Source organism: Gopherus flavomarginatus, chromosome 6 (genome assembly GCF_025201925.1).
Source record: "Gopherus flavomarginatus isolate rGopFla2 chromosome 6, rGopFla2.mat.asm, whole genome shotgun sequence".
NCBI classification, from domain to species: Eukaryota; Metazoa; Chordata; order Testudines; family Testudinidae; genus Gopherus; species Gopherus flavomarginatus.
Window position 1 is genome coordinate 126,866,871 of NC_066622.1, and position 27,909 is coordinate 126,894,779.

The 27,909-nt window shown below is 39.1% G+C and overlaps 1 protein-coding gene across 5 annotated transcripts in view; it reads right to left on the bottom strand.

Moving 5' to 3' along the window:
* ATRNL1 (attractin like 1) overlaps nucleotides 1-27,909 on the bottom strand; it is a 1,010,697-nt gene that overhangs the window by 509,716 nt on the left and 473,072 nt on the right. For all 5 annotated transcript variants that reach the window (XM_050958929.1, XM_050958927.1, XM_050958928.1 and 2 more), the window contains 3 exons: nucleotides 19,035-19,129; nucleotides 15,657-15,735; nucleotides 14,203-14,360 (listed from right to left, as the gene is read on the bottom strand). In XM_050958929.1, coding sequence (XP_050814886.1) covers nucleotides 14,203-14,360; nucleotides 15,657-15,735; nucleotides 19,035-19,129 — 332 coding nt within the window. The remainder of the gene's footprint in view (nucleotides 1-14,202; nucleotides 14,361-15,656; nucleotides 15,736-19,034; nucleotides 19,130-27,909) is intronic.

Here is a 27,909-nt window from a genome sequence, read left to right on the forward strand (position 1 = left end):
ACCTTCCATTAAAACTTCAGAAAAACGAAAGTGTGGAGAGGTGGGGAGGGGAAGAGGTGGAAAGAAACCAATTAACCCTGTGAGGTCAGTTTAAAGTACAGGCTACCAGCAGCAAATTAAGAAAACTGAGAGAAAGGAGGAGGAAAAGAAGAAAAGGATATAGTTAGCTCTGAGCCAAGAGTAGGCTCCCTGGGTTGAAACAGTTGGGAACCCTTCATCCTGGCCTGGGAGAAGAGTGGGGGTCGTTACCCGTTCCTGCAAACCCTGCCATTTTTCACTTTGAAACTACTATTTTTTTTTTTTTTGCCTTCAGTCCCCCAGGACCAAGCCCCAGCTCCTGTCTCTAAAGGTGGCCTGTTAATTCTGCTTTTGATGCTAACCCCTGTTGTGCAAATCATCAAACCACCCCTAACTAATTTACAACCTTTCAGCAGCCCTTGCTGAAGCAGCACCAAACTTGAAAGATTACTGGCAGCTTCCCATAATGCTGCCCTTACTTCAAACCTCTCACAAGTGGACTGAAGTGCCTCCTTTCCCTGGAAGACATCCAGTTTCCACGGGCACGGACCTTCTTCCACTACCCATCTACCAAGAAGGGTGGGCTCCTCAGCCACACCCCATCCCTCTGGGTTCCCTAACACTACCTCCATTTCTTTTTAATCTCATCCCAGGTTGACCCCTGCACCTAGTATGGGTCCTGGTTCTTCCTTATCCATTTATCCAAAAATTTCATTATACCAGTCAATTCCAATTCCAATCAGATTATCTCAATTTATCATGGAAATGAACATGTTGGTTGTAGAATTGGAAGATTAATCCCCTACCTTTGAGAAAAACAAATACTGATCAGATGATAAGGTGTTTGCCCCAGCTCTCTCAGCACAAAAGAAAGACAGATGTACATTAAGTCCCAAGAATCGAGCGGAAAAAAAGAGGAAGAGAATGCCTCTCTTCTATGCAAAGGCATTTTTTTCCTTAAGAAACCATCATAGTCCACATACCAGGGTCTCCCCCACCACATTTATGACCACTGAGAAAAGTTACTACTGACCTAGAGCTATAGTAACTTCTACTGACTGCCTAGTGCCTGGTTGTTGAGAAGAACTGAAGGGCTCAAGAATTGAAAATAATGGTAGACAGGAGGCAGTGAGCTATCTTTCTCCTCAGTGGCTCTGTAATATTTCTTCAGGGAATAAATGTTTATTTCTTTGGTCCAAACCCTCACTTTTAAATGGAGCCACTGTCTGTGACCTTCCTGGGCACGCATGGCTCAGCAGGCCATGTATATTTAGTGCTGACAAAGCTCTTAATCTCTGAAGGGTTTATATTTTTTTTTAATGTACGAGCAGGTTTCTGCACACTGTTATCTGCAGAAAAAAGTTTATTTCTCCCCTTTGCAAAGAAAGGCAATTGATTTATTTCCCCATATTGACAGAAGCCCAGAACTAGTAAAAGCTCTCTTTGAGGAATTTTTCCTACTAAATTCTAAATGTTATGACTACAATTTTCTTAATTACCTCGATAAGGGAAATGGAAATTACAGAAGAAAATCTCAATATCTGGTTACAAAACATCAGAGATGGATAGGGTATTTGCAAATACAAGCTATCTACATATCTCTGTTGTGTAATACAACTACCCATGGACAGTGCCTTGGTCTGTTTGGAGGAAAAAAGCTATACAATTGGCACATCAGTTACTGGAGTTTTTATCTTAGCCATTCAAATTATACAGAGATTAAAACTGTGCATCATTGAAGACTAATTATCTCTTAATCAGGTGTTTTGGTCCTTTTTTAAACCATCAGCTAAACTGTTTATAGTGCTTCTGCTCACTGAGAAATAACAGTTGTCTCAACTATTTCAAAATTTACAGATATTTTTGATAGCCGTACTAAACTTGCGGCCAAGGGAAGGGGCGACTGGAAGAAAGAAGCATGCGAGCAGCAGTAATGAATACACTTACTGGAGTAGTTTTGCAGTTGACATCACATTGTTAGTACCCATGCACTAATTCATTTTAACACACATTTCAAAAGCACCATCATTATATATCAAAGAAATAAAGGTGTTATCTAATCATCAGACAATAGCTGGATAATGCCATCACATTCTAGCAATGTTTCTGGATAGTCTCATGTTTCATCTGCTATTGATGTGAAAATTATTTCTGAAAATTTTATATTGGATATCTTCATATCATGAATATTTTATATGACCAGCACACAGCATTATCATCTGCTGCTGTCATAACTGGCATTGTGACTAAAATGAAATACATTATTATTATTATTATTATGAAGAGTAAATTTGCCCAATTTTAGGTTTCAGGCTATATTTAAATGTATCAGAAAGAAAAAGATAATCAGCATCATAATTATGATAACACTCAACATTTATATAGTTGTTTCCATCTCCAATAACTAATCATATTCATCAAATCTATTAAACAAAACTAAAAAATATTTATTTTAATAACACATCTATAAAATATACATTTTCAATAATGATACATAATAATGAAATGTAGTAGAAAATTGACTGTTGTGCAATTTAAGGCCCTAGTCCTGCAAGGAATTCCACACAGGCAAATCCTTACCCAGGTGTTGGAGTCCCATTGATTTCAGTGCACGTATCACATTGTGTCTATCCCCCAGGGTTCTTTTTCTTCTAGCAATGATTAATGGAAAGATTCGCCAGAACATAGTTCACTTATGAATTTTAAAAAATTAAAAACTAATCTATCTTTACAATATGTTTCCATATAGATTTTTACTAGATATAAACACGATATGTCCGTAAAATATACATCTGGATTTTTGCTTTTTGTTTGTTTGTTTGTTTAAAACAAGCCAAATGTTTTTAGTATGACACTTGCAAGAAGTGAATTAGCTGATAATTTACTGGAATCATCTAGATGTGTGCACAACATAAATGAATAGCTTTGTAATTTATTATTGTAACCCTTATGCTTCCTTAACCCCACTTCCTTCCCCCACCTTGTTTTTATTCTCATTCATGATACACCTAAAATTAAATTTTAAGTTCCCTGTGGCACAAATGATGACCTATTTGTTCTTCAAAGGGGCCACAACACTTTTGGACATCATAACAATAAAATAAATGGCAATAATCACACACATTTAAGTGGCTTTAAAATTGTGACCTCAAACAAGAGTTTTCCATGGATACTTAAAGTCATATTTAAAGGTTGAAAATTCATTCCTATTCCATGTCACTGAGCCCTTTTTTGACAACAGATTTAGTCCTACAAATGGCAGGATCCTGCTATGTGTTGGTTGCCTCAAAACCCATTGACTTCAATGAGATTTGAGAGTATTCAGCACATCAAAGGAAGTGTTCGTCTCTTTGCAGAACTGGGTGCTAAGTGTCTATCAGCCTGGTTATGAAATTTCATAAATTTTGTTTGCATCTCACTTCTAATGTTATAAGAAGATTGATACTTCCTTACAGTTAATATAAAAATCTAAGTCATTTTAGGAAGCTAATGTGTCTTACAATTATATTATCAATACCCACTTGGTATTTCAAAAATTATAATGACTTCACACACTGCCATATGCATTTGTTAGGCAGCCTCTCTAAAAACCAATAAAGTACTTAGAAATTGAACCTTTTGCTGTAAATCACAGTTATCAAATTGATGTATGCAACCACTGCTGGGAAAAGGTTCTCTACAGGCACTGGTATATTTATATATACACACACATTTCCAAGTGAAAATTCTATCCAATGACCTTTGCAAAATTCTAAAAAGATTTACAATATAAAGGCTTATGTTTTCATTTCAATTAAGTAATTGAATTTGTGGTGCATCATTAACAAAAGATTGTTTTAATTCCCCATGACAGTTACTGATAACTTCTATTCCTCAGCGCTTTTACATCAGTTTTTGTCAGTCAAGAATGTTAAATATTCAAAATTAACTCCAAAACAAAGAATGCTAAAATAATTAAATATGCTACACTGAGTACATTTTTTTAATGAGGACAAATGTGCTTCTTGACTTTTATTAAGCTGCTTCTTCAGTTGCAGGGTTCATTCTATTCACATGGGAAATAAAACCTTCTGAGCTCTGAAACAGGAACCAGTGTCATCAAAAGAGTGCTGATTTTCTCTTTCTTTTTTAAATATAACACCACAGAAATCTGTGATGTGAAGTAGTCCTGAGTGCTTAAAGTGCTCTACAACATCCTTAGTTCCCTCTATTACATGCAAATAAAATACAAAAGAAATCTATAACTAGATTCATTCCTTTTTGCTGTTTTTGAAACTAATACAGGATGCCAAGATTTTTTTTTCAACTTAGAAGCATTAATACAGAAAAAGAACCAAATAACACACCAGTAAAACTTTCAACAAGTTTCCTTTGAATGATTAAATTAATTCTTTACAATAGACTGGAGCATTCTAACTTCATTTTAATGGCATGTCTCTATGAATTACTGTTGTGGAAACATAACTGAGAGGGCTGTTTTTCTGACAAAATAATTAATAACTAAGCATTATTTCAAAATTACATACAGTTCCTTTAGGAAGAATTTGCACACAGAAAAGGGAGATCTAACAATCACGACCTCAGATCACACCTTCATTATAAAGTGTAATTATAATGTGCCCCGCCACATACAGACCATACACTTGGTACCCTTTCATTTACTTTAGGGTGTGTGCTTGATAGCTGGTAGGAAGGTCTGTTGTTCAGTGACACCTTTATTCTGGCTTTTTCCTGAGTACTTGTATCTGAATGGACTATTTCTGGACTCAGGCTGAGACCCTTCCAGCTAAACACTGGCCACTGGATAATTGGTGTTTTTATCCTCAAATGATAATCAGATTTAGTATGGGGTCACAGGATGGAGACCATGCAACTTGCCCCATTTTGGCATTGTGATATACATGGCAACACATAATCCTTTGGAATTGGGGCTACCACCACAACACTGGCATTCATTATGGGTCCCTGATGGAGGGAACTCTAGCTCTTGAGACACAGGTCCAGCTAGTGTCCCTAACTGCTTCCACAATTTGAAGAAGTGCAGGTAATTCTGACAGAGTAGATAGATCCCTGAGAGCAACTAATCAGGAGGCAGCAAAGTTACTGCCTGCCCTTAAGAATAAAGAAGGAATGGACACTGAATGGACTCATTGAATGGACAACTGGGCCAGTGTTTTATGAACATTTGTTCTGGGTTACATATGTTCTTGTTATGTTGCAGGCAGTGAATGATCAAGCCATCTGTTGACATCTCCTGTGGTGGAAAACCCTTGCAGACAACTTTGGTTGCCAAGGTCCTCCTTCCCAAAAAACATATGAAGATTGTGGAACGGATGTGCTAAGGGTAATTGGGGGTAATAATGTAGGGAATGGAGGAAAGCCTTACTGTCTTGCAAAGGTCTACAGCCTCCCACAAGGAGATAGATATTCCTCTATAAAACTTATGTGGTTTTGGAATTGTAGCTTCAGATTTCATCTCCTTGGGGTTGTAGACACATGATGGGTGCCCTCAGGCTTTATGATTATTTGTTACATTGACCAATGGCTACAATTTAGCAATGGAGTCAAAGTTACTGCATTTCAATAAAAGTTGCAACCTTCAAATTCCATTACCAGAGAGAGGATTTTGTGTTCTTTCCACATCATCCAGACTGACATCAGAAAGTAAGTTGCTTAAGATGTTACAAAAAGAATCACCTGATTCTCAAAAACCATTTGCTGGATGGCACCTCTGATAGTTCTGATTCCTCTAGTGCATGACCTAAAAATTTCATGTGGGAACCTCAGGGTAAGAAAGAGAGGATGCCAACAAATTAGTAGCTACAAGAAGATTCCCAGAGAATATGGATTTTTTAAATCATTTCTCTATATCATTAATGCTAGAAAACTTGTTTTTATATTACATGCTCAGTCATGCAGAAAGACTTAAGACCAATACATGATGAACTTTATTACAGATCTTTCTTTTACGTTTTAAGTAATCTGCCGGAAAAGTTGTACAAATAACTTATTGTGGTTTTCATTGTCACTTTAGATCTTTATTTAAATCTTTATCCTGGAAAAAAATTGACTTGTGGTACATGCACAGAACATGCACATGACAGTCAACAGGAATCCCACATGTATATCAGAGGACAATTGTTGGCCATAAATAGAAGTTAATGATAGATGTTCCATGCTCAGACAATGGAATTTGATGATGATGATGACGACGATGATTGACAAAGACAAATAAAAAAGATTGGCAAATGCAAACCATAAGAATCAAATTGTTTTTTAAACTCCAAACTAGACATTCTTGTGTCTTATGTCTTTTAGTCACACAGGTCAATGCTTTATATTATCAGAGAGTAGTCTGGGCTGTCAGGAGCTTCCAGAATACCTATTTTTCACCAGTAGTCTGTACTACAAGCCAGCAATAGCCAGGCACAATAGTCTCAATTCATGGAACTGGATGTGGCATTTGAAGGTGACACTGCATTACCTATAAAAACAGCAAGAGGATTCAACTTGATTAACCATGCCCCATTGGGCAATTAATTAATAACTTCATTGATCCCAATTTATGTTCTGGAAGGTATGCCTCCTTTGGTTGCTCTGTGAGCACTGGGCAGGCACATGAGTGCAAGCATTAATAACGAAGCATAATGAAGCCGGAGTTTCACCTTTGACCATTACCATCTAGGTGATTTTGACTAGATGGGGTTTATTTCAATGATTAATTTTGTTTGGCAAGGCCATGCTCATTTGCAGTATAATCCTATATGCTGCTTTTAGGAAGTTTATTTCTTGAATGCACATGTTAGAGAAGGAAAGGCTGGATTCAATAACTCACTACTTAAAGACTTTGTTTGTGTGGGTTAAGGACATATGAAAGGGACAGAAAGGTGATTTCAGACACTAACTGTGCTTGGTGCCTATCAACATCTTTCCAGCAAATACCCATCAAGTTAGCAGTCCTTCAGGCTGAGAAAAAAAAAAAACCTCAGAAGATTTAAGATATCTCTGTGTTGAACTGGATTCAGAAGCCAGAACATCCACCGGAAAGGATCACAAAGTTTGTTTGTTTGTTTTAATAATTGGAGATATACCTATCTCCTAGAACTGGAAGGGACCTTGAAAGGTCATCAAGTCCAGTTCTCTGCCTTAATTAGCAGGACCAAGTACTGATTTTTGCCCCAGATCCCTAAGTGGCCCCCTCAAGGACTGAACTCACAACCCTGGGTTTAGCAGACCAATGCTCAAACCACTGAGCTATCCCTCCCTCTAAAGCTTATGGCTTTAGTTTAGGATACTCTGAAATCAAAAAGTTGAGTCACTTGCAGTTCCTGGTAAGATCCCTGATTTTTGCATGTCAGGAAGATGCTCCAGGTTGGGTACTTTTCTTTCAGCTGGGTTCAGTAACCAGGGTGGTGCTCAGTCAGCAATATTATATACAGTGACTTAGAAGATAAAGGATGTGATGACATGTTTTTTCAGAGGTTCACTGGAGCATCATTATGAAAATCAGAATAGGGTCTTTGGAGGGACTGGTGAACTCACAGTTCCCACAGATGCGTAAGTGACTTACAGCCTGTAGACTGATGGAGAGATTGGTTATTTCAGAGAAATGAAATTTTGATTTTCCATCTTTTTTTTTCTTTCAGATTCGATCTTAGGTGGCCAGCAGTCTGGTTGATATTGGAGGAACGTTTTGTTGGATCCACAAATGCACATTTCCATAAAAACTGCAGAAATGCCGTCCAAAGCCTGGAAAGTCACTCTAAAAAGGTATCAGAGCACCTAGAGTTTCTAACAGCCTTTTTCAAAGCAGTGAGAGTTATTTATCTATGAGCATTTTTACTGATTTACTGAGACATGCAATGCTCACCTGTGATTTCTTTTGGATGCTTGGTAAGTTATCCTGCATTTACTTCTCTGAAAAATTGATGAAACGGTTACTTACCATATAGTAACTGCAATTCTTTGAGATTTGTATCAAGATATAGCCCAGTCTTGGAGCACAGGCACACCATGCGCTCAAGTTTTGATTCTTTTGGCCAGCAGTGGTCACTGGGGCTATTCCTGTGTGCAAGGTGTCCTTGTGCCCCCTAACTGAAGGCACAGCGAGGACTAGATCTTGCTCCTCCCTAACTGCTGATATAAAACATCGCTTTGCTGCTGTCTGTTATGATCTCAATAGTTAGCTCTCCCAGTATTGGAAGGAATGCTGTGCAAACCAGCTGAATACCTCTCAATTCTAGAACATTTATGTATACGCTAGCCTCTTGAGGAGACCAGAGTCCTTATATCTGGAGATGGTCTAGGTGAGCTTCCTACCGTACAATGGAAACATATCTCACCAGCATCTTGGATCGCAATGGTGGAGGGAAGGATATCCGCTTGCATACCTTTAGAGGATCATTCCACTAGCTTAATTATGACAGTAATCTTGGGGGAAACTGCATGCTTGTGATGTCTGAACTGGGCAGATATCTGAAGATACAGAAGATGTAAGCCTTGGACTCTCAAGATCCTTTCCAACCCTACATTTCTATGATTCTATGATGTCTCTGGGGGAAGATAAACAGATTTCAACCACTCTTGTATGCAGAAAAGGTGAAGTGTGGCATGCTGTGTTATTAATAAGCAGGAAGCTATGTGCCTTAGCAATCTGAGTCAGGATCTTACTGATGTTTGGGGATGAACTTGTAGCTGACTGACAAGATCTACAATGATGTTGTATATGTCTTGAGGTAGATAAGTCTTTTACAGTTGTGGAATCTACTACTGTTTTTATTAATTCTATCCTCTGGGTAGGTACTAACAATGACTTCTCTTCACTGACACTCAGTCCCCGGGATGCAAAAAGCAGAAATATCTGATGCATGGAGTCGGTCACATGTTGTGAAGATTTCCCTCAAATGAGCCAGTTGTTGAGAAAATAGATCAAGGTTTCCCATACCTGAAGTGACATGCCACCCCTGCCACGTATTTGGTGAAGGCCCTTGGTGCTATTCCCAAATGGCTGAGCTCTCTCTTGGGAAAGGAAATTCCTCACTTGGAGACTCAGGTATTTCCTATGAGTAGGATAGATGCTATACAAAAATAGGCATCTTGGATGTTGAGAACTGTGTACCAGTCCCGTGGATCGGGGAGGGCTCAATATAGGGTAATTGGGAGGGTCTATGGGCCTATGATATCCCGGAGCTCAGACTAGATGATCTGGTGACCCTTTCTGGACCTAAACTCTATGACTCTTGTTAGGTATGTTCTATACCACTCAAACAGGTGTTATGTGCACAGTATTAATACAACACAAATTATCTATCTATATATCCAGAAATTATGTTAGCTGAATGTATTATGCTTTTCCCACAATTCTGTTCATTCACATCAAGCATCCTACAACACTTAGAATCACAGAATATCAGGGTTGGAAGAGACCTCAGGAGGTCATCTAGTCCAACCCCTGCTCAAAGCAGGATCATCCCCAACTAAATCATTCCAGCCAAGGCTTTGTTAAGCCTGACCTTAGAAACCTCAAAGGAAAGAGATTCCACCACCTCCCTACGTAACCCATTCTAGTGTTTCACCACCTTCCTAGTGAAAAGGTTTTCCTAATATCCAACCTAAACCTCCCTCACTGCAACTTGAGACCATTACTCCTTGTCCTGTCATCTGCTACCACTGAGAACAGTCTAGATCCATCCTCTTTGGAACCCCCTTTCAGGTAGTTGAAAGCGGCTATCAAATCCCCCCTCATTCTTCTCTTCTGCAAACTAAATAATCCCAGTTCCCTCAGTCGCTCCTCATAAGTCATGTGCTCCAGACCCCTAATTATTTTTGTTGCCCTCCACTTGACTCTTTCCAATTTTTCCACATCCTTCTTGTAGTGTGGGTTCCCAAAACTGGACACAGTACTCCAGATGAGGCCTCACCAATGCCAAATAAAGGGGAATGATCACGTCCCTCAATCTGCTGGCAATGCTGCTACTTATACAGCCCAAAATGCCATTAGCCTTCTTGGCAACAATGGAACACTGTTGACTCATATCCAGCTTCTCGTCCACTGTCCACATCCTCTGTCACTAGGTTGCCTCCCCCATTCAGTCAGGGGTCCACACTTATCTTAACCTTCTTCTTGTTGCTAACATACCTGAAGAAACCCTTCTTGTTACTCTTGATATCCCTTGCTAGCTGCAACACCAAGTGTGATCTGGCCTTCCTGATTTCACTCCTGCATGCATGAGTAATATATTTATACTCCTCCCTGGTCATTTGTTCAAGGTTCCACTTCTTGTAAGCTTCTTTTGTGTTTAAGATCAGCAAGGATTTCATTGTTAAGCCAAGCTGGTCGCTTGCCATATTTACTATTCTTTCTACACATCGGGATGGTTTGTTCCTTCAACCTCAATAAAGATTTTTTAAAATAAAGTCAGCTCTCTTGGACTCTTTTCCCCCTCATGTTATTCTCCCGTGGCTCCTGTCCATCAGTTCCCTGAGGGAGTCAAAGTCTGCTTTTCTGAAGTCTGGGGTCCATATTCTGCTGCTCTTCTTTCTTCCTTGTGTCAGGATCCTGAACTTGACCATCTCATGGTCACTGCCTCCCAAGTTCCCATTAGCTTTTGCTTCCCCTACTAATTCTTCCCTGTTTGTGAGCAGCAGGTCAAGAAGAGCTCTGCCTCTAGTTGGTTCCTCCAGTAGTTGCACCAGGAAATTGTCCCCTACACTTTCCAGAAACTTCCTGGATTATCTGTGCACTGCTGTATTGCTCTCCCAGCAGATATCGGGGTGATTGAAGTCCCCTATGAGAACCAGGGCCTGTGATCTAGCAACTTCTGTTAGTTGCCTGAAGAAAGCCTCATCCACTTCATCCCCCTGGGTCTGGTGGTCTATTGCAGATTCACATCATGACATCACCCCTTGTTGCTCACACTTCTAAACTTAATCCAGAGACTCTCAAGTTTTTCTGCAGTTTCACACTTTGCAATGCTGAAGTCAGCTATGACATTAGAAAATAGGAAACTTGTCAAAGCAAAGACTCAAATACTTTGCACTGAGTGCAGTTAGGGAGTACTTTCATGGCACATCAACACTTGGAATGTAGTATTAAAAACGAGATATGGAAAAATATAGGGAGATAACAAGGACAAAGCTGGCACAAACAAGTGAATTAAACTTTAAGTGATGTGTAAAGAGTTTTGTCACTTGTAAAATCATACCAGAAATACTAGTAGCTGAAATGCATATCTTTGAAGCACTCTTTCCATAAAAGGTGAACACACTGAGAATTTACTTACCAGAAGGTGGGTATATAAGTCTCCTTTTTGTAGTGTACTGCTTTGTTTTTAGAGAATAAATTTGGCTATGTTTGGTTATTTGGTCTCTTGAACAAACTGCGAGTGTAGTCAATCAATTGGCTACACCGTGTAGTCAATACTCTAGAGCACATTCCAGTTCCAGAAGCAGAGCAGTTGTAATTGGAGTCCCACATAAATTTCAGTTTACAGTGTGGCTAGCCCTGCTAAGGTGCTCAGCACTGTACTGGGGCAACGGCTAGCAGGGAGGATGGTATCTTTGCCACAGATGAAAGTAGAGCTGATTTAGCCAGCCCCAGGACACTATGGTTACTTGTAACTGTAAAAGTTTTCACAAACAAGAAAGGCTGTGCTGTGTGCAGGTAGATACAAGCCAGTGGTGGGTACTGAAGTTGCCAGTGTTGAGAGGCTTGGTATTGAGGGATCAGTACTGGGTGACACCTGAAGCTTGATTGAGCTAGTTCAGAAGCACAGTGACCAGTGCCTGAGAAGATGTCAGACAGGCCCTTTTCAGGCCTTAAGCCCTCTATAAGAGGGGCAGGATGAGGGGATCTCTGCCTTTTCTTGCTAGACCTGGAGAGGTCGACCTAAGTCTCTGCCTCTTGGCAGAATAGTGTTCCTTCCTCCCAATAGGAATAGGTACCTTGCATTACCAACATTAAGCAGCACCACAACATCACAATGGGCAGATTTTAAACCCAGGAGACTTCGGCTCTGCCATAAGGGCTGGACATGTTACTGGGAAAGTCACAGTAGAGAAATTAAGAAACGATTGTTTTTTGTTTTTTATAATAAAGGGCATAAAAAACTAATAACTATGACTCACCAACCATAAACATCATAACAACTATTTATAGTACAAAGTATTAGTCGCACAGTGAGCAAGAGACACAGACTCTGATGCCAAGGGCACAAGTGCAGCATCAACAAACACTGCTGTCCAAAAATAAAAAATAAAAAAAGCTTGAGCACATGGGGCACATGCACTCCAAGAGCGGCAAATATATGGACAAGCACTCAGAGAAGAGAGAGTTTGCGGGGGACTTATTTACTCCGAGAGCATCCCAAACTATGGTGGTTTGCCCAGATTCTTGGTTGTTAATGCATGGGGAGAGGAGAATACTAACATTCTATCAGTCTGCAGTGGTACTTAAAAATAGGGTCTCACTCATTAGGCAAAACCCCACATTCATTTATAAGTCAAGTGGTGGCCATGCTTGATATGACCACATCAGCAATTCCAGAAGTTGGTAGTTTTCATTCTCTCTTACATCAGTATGCCCAAGTTTTAGAGTAGAACATGGATGAGACGATCAGGTATTGATTTTGTCTTTTGGTTTCTTTTTCCTCAAGATTGTGGAGTACTGCATCCCCTGTGACAATGTAGATCTTCAGGCAGAGTTCACGGCAAGCTGGCATGGTAATAGATGAACATTATAGGATTATGTCTTCTTAATAATTTTTGTCTTAGAAGGGTGATTCAGGTATCCTCAGCTCTTGCATTATGAGAGAAGACATGACTGGTTGACTCATACATAGGTTAAATTATTTAAGAGTGCCAACTATGAGGGATTTCTGGCAGAAGAGGTAGTCCCATCTTCACACAATAAGTCTGGTGGATAGGAGAAAATGCCTGACTAATTTTAGGCTCAACCACTGTTAGAGAATATACAAGCTAAATGGTAATGTTTCTGTGTCAGGTTCCTTTATGGTTTGAAGGTAACTGTTTTAGCCCATCGTCCTGAATCTAGGCTCAGTCCAGGTAATCAGGTCTACTCATAAGATGATTATTATGGATAGGTGAAACAGCTTTTGCACTGGATAGCCCTAACTTGTATACCCAATTATCTCGACTTGGAAATGGTTATGGGATGCTTGTAGTGATGGGTGCCATGTACTTGGCTGATCTGTGGCAGTACTGCTAGCAGGAAATTTGGGCCTGTTGTGATGGATTCAGTAAAAAACAAGGGACTTGGAAAGCCATATGTGATTTTAACAATTTATTCTAAAAATAGTTGTTTAATGAAATTGAGGCTGTAAGCCTTTCATCCAGATACCTTCTGAAATGGTCCTCTGTGGGATGGACAGAGGCTCAGTAATCCCAAATGTAGCTATAATAATGAAAGCTGGAAAGATCCCTGAAATTTCTAGCAAAAAACCACAAAACAGTATAACAACTACGGAAGAATCCCACACGTTAGAGGACTGAATCGTGAGAGATACTGAGTTCCATCAATTCCCACTGATATCACTAGAAATTCAGGGTATTAAACACCTCACTGGCTTAAGTCCCAAAAGAGAAAATGAATTCTAAATGGATACACCTTTACCAAATGTTATATCTCTCTCACCAACAGAAGTTTATTCACTAAAAGATACTACCTCACTCACCTTGTCTCATTAATATCCTGAGACCAGCACAGCTACAACAATGCTGTATACAAGCTGTCACACTGTAGTACCGCACAGACATTAAACCTTTAACCAATTAAAATTCAATTAGTAAGAAAGCTAATGGTTTACAAAAACCTAATCAGAATATATAGAGTGTTATTGTTATGCACTAATTTCTACCTTGAGGGTACAATTGAGGATTAAAAATCCCATTCATTTTGAACAAACATTTGTAAACAAAGTAGCCCTCAATACAAATGTCATAATTAATGGAACATAAATAAACAGGAGTAAGTAATTAGTCATTTGGAGGTACTCCAGTTTGCAGAAAGACTAAATATATACAACAAATCATACTCTAATAGAATATATTGTCTACATAAGAATAATTTCTGCAGTCTCAGTAGCAGCGGAAATATTCATTTAAGTAACAAAACCAAACCTCTCACCATCACCAGGAGATGTAAATGGCTTAATATTTACAACTAACCTGTATTTTGATTGGCCACGAAAAATTGCTGACATACACATAGAACGTGATGTTTGGGTTACTCCGAAAGTTGAATTTTTCACAAGAAAAGCTATCTGTAAATTCCTTGATATTAGTCTTGGAAACAACAGGAATCTCTTCTCCAGATATTGTTCCTGCTAAAAATATAAATAAATATTAAATCATAAAGGGGCCAAAGTAAGTTTGCTCAGGCAACTGCAAATTAACTTTACTTCAGAGTACTTGACATTGCAAGCTTAACATTCTTTTATGATTTTTTTATTATATGTTATACATTAAACATACAAGTATATGATACACACACAGAGAAAATGCACACACACTACCATGCCAATTTCAAAAGAGTATGAATGATTCATAAAATTGATGGAAGATATACATTGATATGAGTTTTATAGCAAGCTTATCCCGGTTAACTACACAGCTAATATGGTTTCCCCTAGTAATTTACATTCTATTTCAATAAAAATTCATAGGTTACTAAAATGTAGAAAGTGAATTTGTCTACATTTTAAAATATTGCTATAGTGTTTCAACTGCTCTTAGAAACTTGAATAATAAACCAGATAACCATATATCATTTATTGTAAACCATAAGGCTTCTCATCAATTCTGTTTGATCAGGGCATTGCTGACTTAGTAAAGCAAAAAAGATGATAATGGAAAAAAATAGAATTTTCTAGCAAAGATATGTTAAAACAAAGCTTTCAAGACCTCCCATAAATACTGTTAGATGCAACTAAGTGCAAAAATTCTCGAGAATACGTAAGTTCTTAAACCATCTTTAAAGGTCTAGTTTTATTCTTTTTTTAAAAAATGTACATTTTAACTTGTAAGCATTGTGCTTCTTCTTGAATATATTTTCAGAAAGCCAACAGAACCAGTTCATGGAAACTTCTTAAATAAAGCTTTTCCTCCTCTTTATTAAAGCAAAAGGCATAATGGGGTTCAAAGTTTGGAAAAAAAAACAGATAAGCAGCTCCTTTTATCAGCATTCACAGATGAATTTTATTGTTTGATATCAATATTATGGTTAATAATTAAATTTTTAGCTTGAACACTGAAACAAAGAAATTAAAATCTCAGTCTCCCCAGCAGTTTAGGAAGTAATTTATCTTAATTAAAATCACAGCATTTCATAACACTGCCATTTAAAAAAATTAAATCGAGTACAAGCTTTTGCTACCAAAGTAATTTTAATTGAATAGAAGAGAAAGTTAACACACTAATGAAGCTTTGTTCAGATTACAAATTATTATCTGAATTTTAAGTAACATTATTAATACTAGCATAATGATAATAGTAAAATAATACATTTTATAAAATTTTATTACTGAAATTAGCAACAAAGAGGACATTTATGTTAAAATAGCTTAAACGAACAGTTCTTGAGACATACAGGGCAGAGACATCATGCCAAAATGCTTCCTTACCTGTAGAACCAATAGACCATGTAATATTGAGGTTAAAGTTGTTTGAAGCATTAATTGATATATCCAAATTTTTGTTTGACTAGATATAAAGAAAAGATAACATTAAAATTAACAAAATATAACAGAAACATACTGCCTAATGCACTGAATGTACCTCTATTGTACATAATTAATTAAACTTTTTGATCCTCCACCCCCTTTTTCACATATCTACTGTAGACTGCAAACATTGGGCCCAGTGAAGTCAAGTGCAAAACTCCCATTGGCAGGACATGACCCTGAGATATAACTTTCACCAATGATCGTGTTTTATATTACAATCTAAATCAAGAAACACTATTTTTTGAAAACTAAAAAACCCAGCCTATATATGAATAAAAATATTCATAAAAATTACTTGTCTTGCTAATAAAAATTTGTTCAGTGAAGGATATTCTAACATATTTCATCCAGTCTATACACCTCTACCTCGATATAACGCTGTCCTCAGGAGGCAAAAAATCTTACTGTGTTATAGGTGAAACCGCATTATATCGAACTTGCTTTGATCCACTGGAGTGAGCAGCCCTACCCCCCTGGAGGACTGCTTTACCACGTTATATCTGAATTCGTGTTATATCAGGTCCTGTTACATTGGGGTAGAGGTGTACTTAAATGATCCCAGTTAGTGGGTTTCCACCACTGTCATAGAATCATAGAATATCAGGGTTGGAAGGGACCTCAGGAGGTCATTTAGTCCAATCCCCTGCTCAAAGCAGGATCATCCCCAACTAAATCATCCCAGCCAGGGCTTTGTTAAGCCTGACCTTAAAAACCTCAAAGGAAAGAGATTCCACCACCTCCCTAGGTAACCCATTCCAGTGTTTCACCATCCTCCTAGAGAAAAGGTTTTCCTAATATCCAACCTAAACCTCCCCCATTGCAACTTGAGACCATTACTCCTTGTTCTGTCATCTGCTACCACTGAGAACAGTCTAGATCCATCCTCTTTGGAACCCCCATTCAGGTAGTTGAAAGCAGCTATCAAATCCCCCCTCATTCTTCTCTTCTGCAGACTGAATAATCCCAGTTCCCTTAGCCTCTCCTCATAAATCATGTGCTCCAGACCCCTAATTATTTTGTTATTGACACCCCAGCTTGACTTTTTCCAATTTTTCCACATCCTTCTTATAGTGTGGTTTCCCAAAACTGGACACAGTACTCCAGATGAGGCCTCACCAATGTCGAATAGAGGGGAATGATCACATCCCTCAATCTGCTGGCAATGCCCCTACTTATACAGCCCAAAATGCTGTAAGCTTTCTTGGTAACAAGAACACACTGTTGACTCATATTCAGTTTCTCATCCACTACATCCTCTTCTGCAGAACTGCTGCCTAGCCTTTCAGTCCCTAGTCTGTAGCAGTTCATAGGATTCTTCTGTCCTAAATGCAGGACTCTGCACTTGTCCTTGTTGAACCTCATCAGATTTCTTTCGGACCAATCTTCTAATTTGTCTAGGTCCCTCTGTATCCTATCTCCAATTTAGTGTCATCTGCAAACCTGCTGAGGGTGCAGTCCACGCCATCCTCCAGATCATTAATGTCTTTGGTAGACTATATATATTGTAGTAACCTTTGCTTTTAGAAAATATTTTCTGACTCACACGCACAACTAACTTTGAGATAAGATTGCTCAGAATTTCCTGGGAACATAATCACTACAAATCAAGGAAATCACCCTTTAAAGTAAACTAACACGAACAAACATTCACAGAATATCAGGTCCACCATAAACTTCATTTCATTTCCAATATACAACCATCCAAAATGTACATATCCAGTTCTTTTAAATCAGACTCAAACATACAAACTTCACTGTAATTACAGGCTCACAGCCTGGCGGGGCCTCAAGCCTCTAGCCAAGACTGATGCCCATAGGGCATTAGGGCCATTCACTTTTAAATTTTATTTTGACTCAGAAAATTTCTGAATAGTCCCTGCTGCCTTTTGCAAAGTTTTATTTATTTATTTTTTTAGGGTTGTTTTTGTGCCAGTTTCCCATCATCATAAAATGAGACTGAAAATCCTGAGAAGTAGGAAAATAGTAGTAAAATACGTATGTCCTCAGTATTACACAGAAGCTATGTCTACACTGCCCAGTAGTTTTGGCTACAGGGGTGTGAATAGCAGTGCACACCAAAGAGCTGTGCTGTAACTCCGCCGTGCGGACGCTGTGGGCACGAACTAAAAGGTTCGTAGTGTAGTCCTCTTCAAGCAGGACGACATTAATGCAAAGTAGGAACCTTTTAGTTTATAGCCACAGTATTTACACGGGAAAATTACAGCTCAGCATGCACCTGGGTGCACACTTCAGTACTCTGAACCACAGGGCAGTGTAGATGGGCCCTAAGTGGTAAATGAGATGAGACATCTTAAACACAAGACCTTCTTATCGTATAATCTATGCGCTGCATCATCACAATTTTCCTCTGCTGAAAATTCTCTGTTTTAGGTGAGGAGGACTCACACATTAAAATATAACTCAATTTTACGCATATCTAGGGATGGGTATTTCGCGACAAAAAATTAGCTCTTGCAATCTTCCCTACCATAGCTGCCACTCTCCTTCCCCTCCTCCTGGAACCCCTGACCTTCTTCATCCCTATTCTGAGAAATGCCCTGATCAGATCAGGGCAGAGGGAGGCACCAGATGCCAATACCACCTCAACCAGCTCCAGAAGCATCCCAAATACCACTTGGGATGAGAGGCTTTGTCACAGCCTTCCCCCTGCCTCCCCATACACCCTTTGTGTGTGTGCTCTTTTCCTTCCCCACCTTATGTCTTCTCTTCCTAGCTCTGTTTTTCTAAGAAAAGTCTGGCTTAGTCAGTCAAGACTGTGTATTTTGCAACAATGTAAGCCTGTAACCAGAAAGGTAGCTAAAAGCAATACTCTAAATAGCCCAATGCTGGTACACATTTGCCATGTTTTGGAGTTGCTGATCAGACAATGTGCTATGCCTGTGTTGCAGTGAGGTTCCAAGAGGACAACAGAGAACAACAATGCAAACCTACTTGTTTAGATTGCTCCTCTAAAATGACAGAAATATAATTTCACAAGTTATATGAATGTTTTAGAAAGCTGCAATATCAAAAATATGGAGACTGAATTTAGAGATATTTATCTCAAGTACACCTACTTTTCAGAAAGTTAAAGAAGCTTAAAGATGGGTCTTGCATAAAAGTCAAAGAAAGTCCAGTGATGTCAACAAGTTTTGGATTATCCCTAAATACCTGACAGGTGCTTGCAGAGCTAAAATTACAATCAAATACAATGGAAAACTTGATATCCTTGGCTGGAAGAAAATTACATTAGGGTTGATTAATTACATTTCTCACCTGTTCAGGGTTTGCTATAAAGTTTATGGCAGTGAAGTGGCGATCATCTTCTTGTAGTAAGCTGAAGGTAAACTGGTAGTCAATCAAAAGGCTGTCTGTGGAAAGAACAGATTGTAAAAAAACTGCCAAGTAGGATTCTGGTGCACATACATTTTAAAAAATATTAAACATACTGTAGTACCTGAACATTTACTATTACTTTTACTTCAAACATATGGAGAATGGTAAAGGTCAGAAAGTCATCTGGCATTTCAAGTTTATGTATTTGTCACCAAACAATCTGTTGGTGCAGTCAGAAAGTATGAACTTAAACAAAATAGTCTAACTTGAGAAATAAGAATTAGCATAAAGTTTCAAGAGTTATTTTTCACTGAATTATAAATTGTACTATTACCAAGATAGTCATGCCTCCTGAATCAGAACATTTTTTCAGAAGGTCCTATAAAATATAGTAGGAACACTGCCAATTTCTAGATTTTTACACTGAAAAATGGTTTAAATTTTTGTTAAAAATGCACTTAAATGTTTTAGGTTTATTGTAATACTTGCATAGATTTTACCATGTTCTGCAACTGAATTATATAGATGCTACAATTACTAAGCTTCACAATATCGAAAAATAAAAGAACTGTCGCTACAGTAAAGGCACACACAGGTCTGGTGCTGCAATTATATGCTGCAGTTAATAATGAAGGGGTACATTGGAATGTTAGCACCAATAGCACACCATGCCAGTACACCCATTGCAGAACTGCTGCAGTTCTATGGTGAACTCTTGGCTCCATTGAAACAAATAGGAGTTTGGTCATTTATTTCAATAAAGATTTCCTCTATATTATCCTTCATATCGATGATAAATTTTATCACCAAGTCTCATCCTACTAAAGGAAAGAAAGGAAACGGAGGTTGTTTAGTAGTTCCTTTTTAAACCACTGTCAGGCAACAATACCCAACAATGATTTTTGGTGTCCTCTAATCAGACCTCTTTCCATGAAATTCTGTTAGCCACTAATGCCTACAGAGCCTCATCTTACATATATAAAACCTATGCTCCTCTGAACAAAACTAGTAACAACTATCAAGGAAGTGGAAGGCAGGGTGAAGGTAGGAAGAAGTCTTCTGTGCAGTATCACAGGGAATCTAGGTCATGATCTGAAATCTGGCATTTCCTTGCAGTACTTTGTGGCTGACCAGATTGAGTAGAAGTGGTGAGTGGCAGTGCAGTGGACTCAGCATAGAGGCAGCTGCTTGTCCTGTCATCATTAAAGAAGGGGAGCCTAAGTAATGAGCAAAGTGCAAAACCACAAGGGAGAAGGAGAGGAAGAAGGGGAGTGGCAAGGAAGGCTCAGCTAAGAGGTACAACTGCACTTATATGGTTTTACAAACATAATTAAGAAAGTCTTGCTATCCCTCATGATAGGGTCTTTATATAATTACTAAATATTGTGATCTCCATTGACTGTATAGGTAGATAAACAAATGTAGGTAGACAAAGAATAAGACTGTCACCCCTGGTCCAGCAACTTTATGACAAGTAAAAGGGCTAGGAGTGATGCAAAAGGGCTCTCAAAACCCTGGGACCAGCCAACAGAGGAACTGTTAGGCTGATTCTGAGCTGGGAGGGCCATATCAGGAACAGGGTCACAACACAGCACTGTGGAGAGTCTCAGCAGTGCTATGGACCATAGCTAGAAAGGGGCAGGCTGGTATAAGCTAGACTGGCCTCCAGGGCTGTTAACGTTACACCAGGGACCATGGAGCAGCTCAGAATTTGAAGAATACAAAGATGTCTTAAAGGTACTACAGCCTGCCACTTGGCCTTATGGTGTGATCTCTTAGAGGTGCAGCACAGAATCTCAGCCAAGAAGCTTAAGTGACCTGCATAAGATCACACAGTGAGAGGGTGAGAGTAGACCCCCAGGCCACGTGTTCCGACGACGAGATTTTAGCATCTTATGTGCACATTACTTTAAAAAGTAAAATAAAATGAAATAAAATAAACAGAAGATGAAAAGCTACATTTAATCTTTTCAAATTGAAGTTACTTAGCAGTTAACAAAATTATTTCCCAGAAATATGTATTTTCAATTACTTCAAAATATTTAGCTTTTCATTGTCTGTTATACTATAAAGATGAATATTTTTTCCTTTAGCTATATGTCAACATCACTAATGTTAGCAGTTTCACAGATACTGTGCTACTCTCATTTAATCTGTGTTTTGTAAAGTAAATGCCAAGGAAAAAGGATCTTGTTATTCAGGAAAAAATAAAAGCCTCTCCCAATGCTTAAAGATGATGTACTAGATAACTCCCCATATCTTTACTATCTACAATAGTTTACAGCAAGACTTCCACTTTTTTCTTGGCCTTGCATCTGCAACACAATAACCGTAAATTACCAAAGAGAATAAAAATTGGTTTTATATGGCAACATTTTGTAATCAAAGCTACGGCTATACTAGAGAGCTTACAGCAGTGCAGGAATACCCATATGAGATAGGTAAGAAATTAAGGTATTCTGGACACTCAGAGTATCAGAGTGTGAATCAACTGCCATGCTGCTCAGTAACACATTTATACTCTAAAAGAATGATTCCAAGCAAAACAGCATTCACTGCGGGTATGAGTTCCAGTTATATTATGGGATTCAGACCTGTTGTATGAAGTACTTTAAACAAACAGAAATTACATTAATTTAAATTGCATACAATATTTATCAACATTGATTCCTTGAGATGAGAATTAATATGCACTTATATCAAGTAATTTCCACTAGCTGAGGATCTAGCTCCATATACTTTTGTTTCTGTTGCAAGTATGCATTAAACCAATTATGATTTCAGGTCTTTAACCTTTACTTTTCATGAACCTTTTTGTGTTTATAAGAGACACAATCACAACAACAAATAACTTTAATTGGGGGAAAAACTAGCACTGATCCCAATTAAATGGAAAGTAAGAATCTTCCAGTGTAACTTTCTGCAGCATGGGCAAGAGAGTGAAAATGCTGATAGTAAAGCACTCAAACAGCATATACAATCATCACTACTCTATCACCTGTAGTTCAACACCAACTAAAAGGCACTCTTACAGTGCTTTATCTGTCTGGCCTGCATTTAATTCAAACAATGGTTATTTCCAAGTAGACTTTAGGATGAATAAGTTGGCTTCCAGATATCACAGCCCATCTGAACAAACAACGCTGTTACTTGGCTAAATCCTCTCCACATTTATACAAATGGAGCGTGAACTAATCATCAGAGGTAAAAGGCAAAAACATACCAGCTGCTCATCACATCTATAAGGCTATATAACAAAGAAATAAGTTTCTCAATGCAATATGCAGAATTATAACATTATGTTCTTTTATTAGGTTCCAACAGATAATTTCAAATTTGCTGGAAGTGAATGATTGAAATACTTCATGTTCCCCTTTGACAGCTTGGTTTCTTTTTGCTCTTTTACTAGGTAAAGATGATTTGTATGTGTGAATATGACACTACCATTGCTTATGTTTGTGTGCTTTTATTGAGATGTTTAAATGTTATATTGTATCACTTTGTATTCTTAAAGATAAAACAATATAAAAGTGAAAGAAAAATAATATTTTTTATCAGGACCATGAGTTTCAGTTCTGTCCAAGACACACTTTCCCCCATCCAAATTTAATTCCCAGCACGTTTTTCATTCACAAAGTGTTAATTAGCTATAATGATTTTCTAAAAAGACAAGGCTATTAAATGTCTTGCACATTGCATAGATTTTTCTCTTAACTATCGAACAAATTTTTCGAAGAGTGTGAGACATAAAAATCAATGTTATCTTCTTCTATTTTTAACGAAACTTTTGATTTTTTAGATATTTTACATAACGTAGCCTATTTGTATTTTATTTATTGTTACACTTTCAACAGTTTAAAAGCTCTAGAAATCTGATATAATAGACAGTCTTCTATCAATTTTATACTGTATCTGTGAAATCTTTATTTTATATCTGTTATTCATTATTTTTTTCTTTCTTTGTTCTACTGTCATATTTGTTTCTGTTCACTCACTGCACCTATTTTAAAAATATTATCTTATTACAGTACGTTGGAGTTCCACATTCACTGAAGCAGACTCTAGAACCTGGGTTTCTCACCCCAGTGAATCCCCTAATCACCAGGCTATACAGTCAGACTCACTGGCCCTCTCTGGTCCAATAAGTATTTATACAAAGTGGAAAAGCTTCAGCTGGGGTAAGGGGAGGACAGGGAGAAGAGAGACACACACACCTCTGCCGTATATCCTATCTGCCTGGTGGTTGAGGCACCCAGATACAATGTCAGAGACCCAGATTTAAACTCTCTTACCCACATGAGGTAGAGCGGAGTACTGAACCTGGGTGCCTCACATCCCAGGTGAATACTCTTAACAGTAGGACTATAAAATATTATAGGGAAGAACTGGCAGCACCATCACCACCACCTTCATTTTATGAATGTTGCCTAAGTCTCTCTCTGAATCTAGCTCCCCCCCCTTCCAAGTTTTTTTTGGCTAAAACTATTCAGCAAATGTGTCAAATTCGTGAATAGTATTGGTCGCCCCAAATAACATATTTTTCACCTAGCTCTAGTAATCTGTCACTTACACCATTGCAAAGCAAGGAAAAATGATACTAAGTCAGAACAGCAGCATTTTAAATCCACTTTCCAATGGTATGTATGATTGCATAAGGTGCAGGGGGCACTGGAGAATCAAGATCTTCATGTGCACCATATTAACCAACATCACGTCAGTTATTTCTGTGGTCAAATACAGCTGGGGCTTATTGTTCTGGTAGCCTTTTCACAATTTTGTTTTGAATCCTAAAAAAAACCTTGACTACTTCCTCAATTAAGAAAGACAAAAGAATCATTAGAAACAATTCAACATGCCAGTAATGAACTCATGTGCAAGTACAACAATAATCAGGCAAAACAAAGTAGCCAATTAATTAAGTAGAAAAAATAAATTTTAAAGCAATGCTTTAACTTCTGCATTGCTATTTATTTTTAAAGTGCTATTTTCCCTCTTTGAGTGCACATGACTCTTGATAAGGTTAATGAGAGTTTTATGCATGCATGAATAGACCTATTCTTCTAGTCAAGTCTTTGTGAAATATTTCTTAACTTCATTCTTTTGGTGCTAATTATTATAAATATCTGATGCTTCACAAACATTAATGAATTCACTGTCATGAGACAAGGGATGATATCCCCATTTTACATTGGGGAACTGAGACACAGAGAGATTAAGGACAAAATTATCTAATTTGGGTGCCCAATCTGAGATACATAGAACCTAATTTTTCCAGGCTATGTAGCACTGCATAGCATTGTATATGCTCCAAGCACAACTCTCATTGATTTCAGTTGCAGCTGAGAGTGCTCAGCACTTCTGCAAATCAGACTCTAAGGTCTCAAGTCAAGCAGCCAGAAAATAAGGAACACACAATTAGGTACCAGCTCTGAAAAGTTTGGTTTAAGTACCTTGACAAGAATCATTAAGTTTGAGGCAAAGAGAGGGACAGAATCAGGGGCGGCTCTAGGCATTTTGCCGCCCCAAGCACGGCAGCCTGTCTGCCACCCTTGCGGCAACTGGCAGAGCGCACCCAGTGTCTTGCCGCCCCAAACATGAGCTTGGCGTACTGGGGCCTGGAGCTGCCCCTGGATAGAATATGATTCTCCAGGGCATCATTCACTGCCTTAACTATGAAATCTTCCTTTCTTGCCCTACAATCCCCGCCTCATTCACTATACACCTTCTTCAGCATCCACTGAGGCCCCTCCTGCTTTGGCCAACATCCCCCACAAGTATTGTGACTTCTCTGATGTTTCTGACAAGGGAAAGATAGATATCCTGCCCCTACATCACACTTACAATTGCCCAATCGATTTCTAGCCTGAAGCCAAGATCTCATTTGATTGGATATAGGCCCTCTCCAAACCTGAACTTTGTTCTCTCTCCACATGTACTTGCAGGAGAAACTTCAGAAAGTTTTCATCTGCCCATCCACATCTCCAGCAGGTGTTCCTATCTTTTTCATTAAGAAGAAAGATGGCTCCTTGTGGCCATGCATGCACTAACTATTGGCCTGAACAAGGTGACCATATGAAACCATTCCCCCTTATCAATGAGCTCTTAGACCAGCTCCACATGGTCTGTATTTTCACAAAGTTAGATCTGCATGAGGCTTATAACCTGAGGCACATGCAGGAGGGAGATGAGTGAAAGACCACCTTTTGTACTAGATACAGCCACTATGAATTTCTAGTCATGCCCTTCAGAGTATGCAACACTGTATGAACAATATATTTGGACATATGCTAGACCACTTTGTCATCATCTACCTTGATGACATTCTGATTTTCTCCAAAGACCTGGCTCTTCACAAACAGCACGTGCGTAGCATTCTTGAAAAGCTATGCCAGAATCTTTAATATGTCAAACAGGAGAAATGCAGTTGAATTCCTTAGATATGTCATCTCCACTCAGGGGCTGGAAATGGACCCTCCAAAGGAGGCAGCCATCACAGATTGGGTGGCACTGAAGAATGTCCACAGAATAGATTATTTATTCCAGGGTTCTCTACTTTGGCTAGCCCTTATACAGCCTTAATATGAAAGGGACCGAATGTTCATGGTTCCCAGAAGCACAGGCTGCCTTTGATAATCTGAAACAGAAGTTCATCAAAGTCCCCATCCTGATCCACCCAGACCCTGCCAGACAGTTCATAGTAGAGGCAGATGCTTCAAACTTCATATTGGGGCAGTCCTTTCCCAACGTGCTGTTCCTGATGGTCGGCTTCACCGATGCGCCTTTTACACAAGAACACTCACTTCCGCTCAGGTAAACTATGATGTTCTGGACGAGGAATTGCTGGCTATCAAAGCAGACTTTGAAGAATGGTGCCATCTTCTGGTGGGTGTAGATTCCCAGTCCAAGTTCTGATCAATCACAAAAAATCACAATACTTAAAAATGGCCAAGCACCTGAATCAGTAGCATGCACTCTGGTCCCTCTTCTTTATGCAATTTGAGTTTCTGGTCACCTACACGCTGGGGACAAGGAACAGGAAGGCAGATGTGTTGTCACAAAAGCATGAGTGCTACAAACCCAGTGAGGAGACAATATCCATGATACGCAAGCCTCAAACTTCATTTCCTGCACGTAGCCTGTGAACTGTTATTCTCCATCCATATTCAGTTGCCTAGCGATCCCTTGCTATCCAAACCTTTCAAGTCTTGGACCACGACCAGGACCAGACCTCTATAGGCTTCACATTCCAAGACGGGGTATTATACCATGAAGGACATATTCTATGTGCCTGAAGGGGCCACTTGCTTTGAGTCCTACAACTCTGCCATGATGCTCCCCTAGCAGGCCACTCTGGTCATTCCAAGACCCAACACCTGTTTCCAGGAACTTTTGGTAGACAGCTGTATGCACCTCTGTTGCGTCCTACATGGAGTCCTGTGACCATTACACCTGGACCAAGACCTCTCTGTTAAAGACTACTGGGTCTCCTCCAGCCCTCACCTACTCCACCTCAGCATTGCACCATTGTTTCCTTGGATTGTTTGTGGAATTACTGCCTTACCAAGGCCTTGACCACTTAACTAAGATGGTGCATTTTGTTCCATGGCAAGCACTTTCCTTTGTTCAGGAGACAGCCCACCTGTTTGTGAGCAACATCTTCTGTCTCCACGATTTGCCCATGGGAGTGGTGTCTGACTAAGGATCCCAGTTTATTTCCCACTTCTACTAAGAATTTCTATGCTGCCTGAGGATCAAGACCTTGACCCCAACAGTCTATCACCCCAGCACCAATGGGCAGATGGAGTGGGTCATTCAGGTCCTTGAGTAATACCTATATTTCTTCCTGAATTATCATCAAGATGATTGGATATCCCTGATCCCTCATGCTGAGTTCATATACAACAATGCCATACATGCTTCCACCAAGCAGACTCCCTTCTTTGCTAACTATGGTTTCTATCTCTGTGCTCATCCAGAGATCTCTGCTGAATCCTCAATGCCTGCTGTTACCAAACTCAGAACCTGCATCCGGCAGGCACAACAAGAAGTCCAGAGGGAGTTAAAAGTCACCAAGGCTACCTACAAATGGTACGCCAACTGGTCCCACCTGCCAACACCTGGTTTTGGAGTAGGGGGATAAGGTTTGGTTGTCCACTGAGAACCAGTGATCATCTCACCCCACTGCAAAGCTGGACCACAAGTACCTGTGACCCATCCAGATCATGAACAGATTAACCCAATTACCTTCAAGTTGCAGCTACCAGATTCTCTCAAGATTCATCCCATCTTCCATGTCTCACTTTTAAAACCATTGTGACAGGATTCCCAGGGTACAACCTGAAACTGGGGTATTGCTGTGCCCCCTTAGCTCTTCAGCCTGGCTTGTCTCTCATAATGCTTTGCTAGTGACAAGCATCAAACCCCTCCAGGCACTGTTATCACAGCACAACAGCATGTGGAGCCTCACACTCAGCTAAATTGGATGACTGGTCCATGAGCCACTCAAGAAATCACACAGAAAAAGGTACCAGCAAATCTCCCAAGCCCCTAGCCTTAAATCCCAGAATTATACCATCCTGCCCTGGTAAGAAACCTGACTAGTGTAAGTTTATTATCCATTCTGCCCCTTCCTTGATGTGAGAGGACACACACTAGCCTTTGCAATCTGAGCTGAGATTTCCCAAGCACTTCAAGCAAAACACACTGTTGTAGATAAAACATAAAACACATTTCTACATATCTACAGAAAAATAGATTTTAAGTGGTAGGCACAATAGGTCAGAGACAGTTACCAAAAGAAAATGAAAGGCAAGCG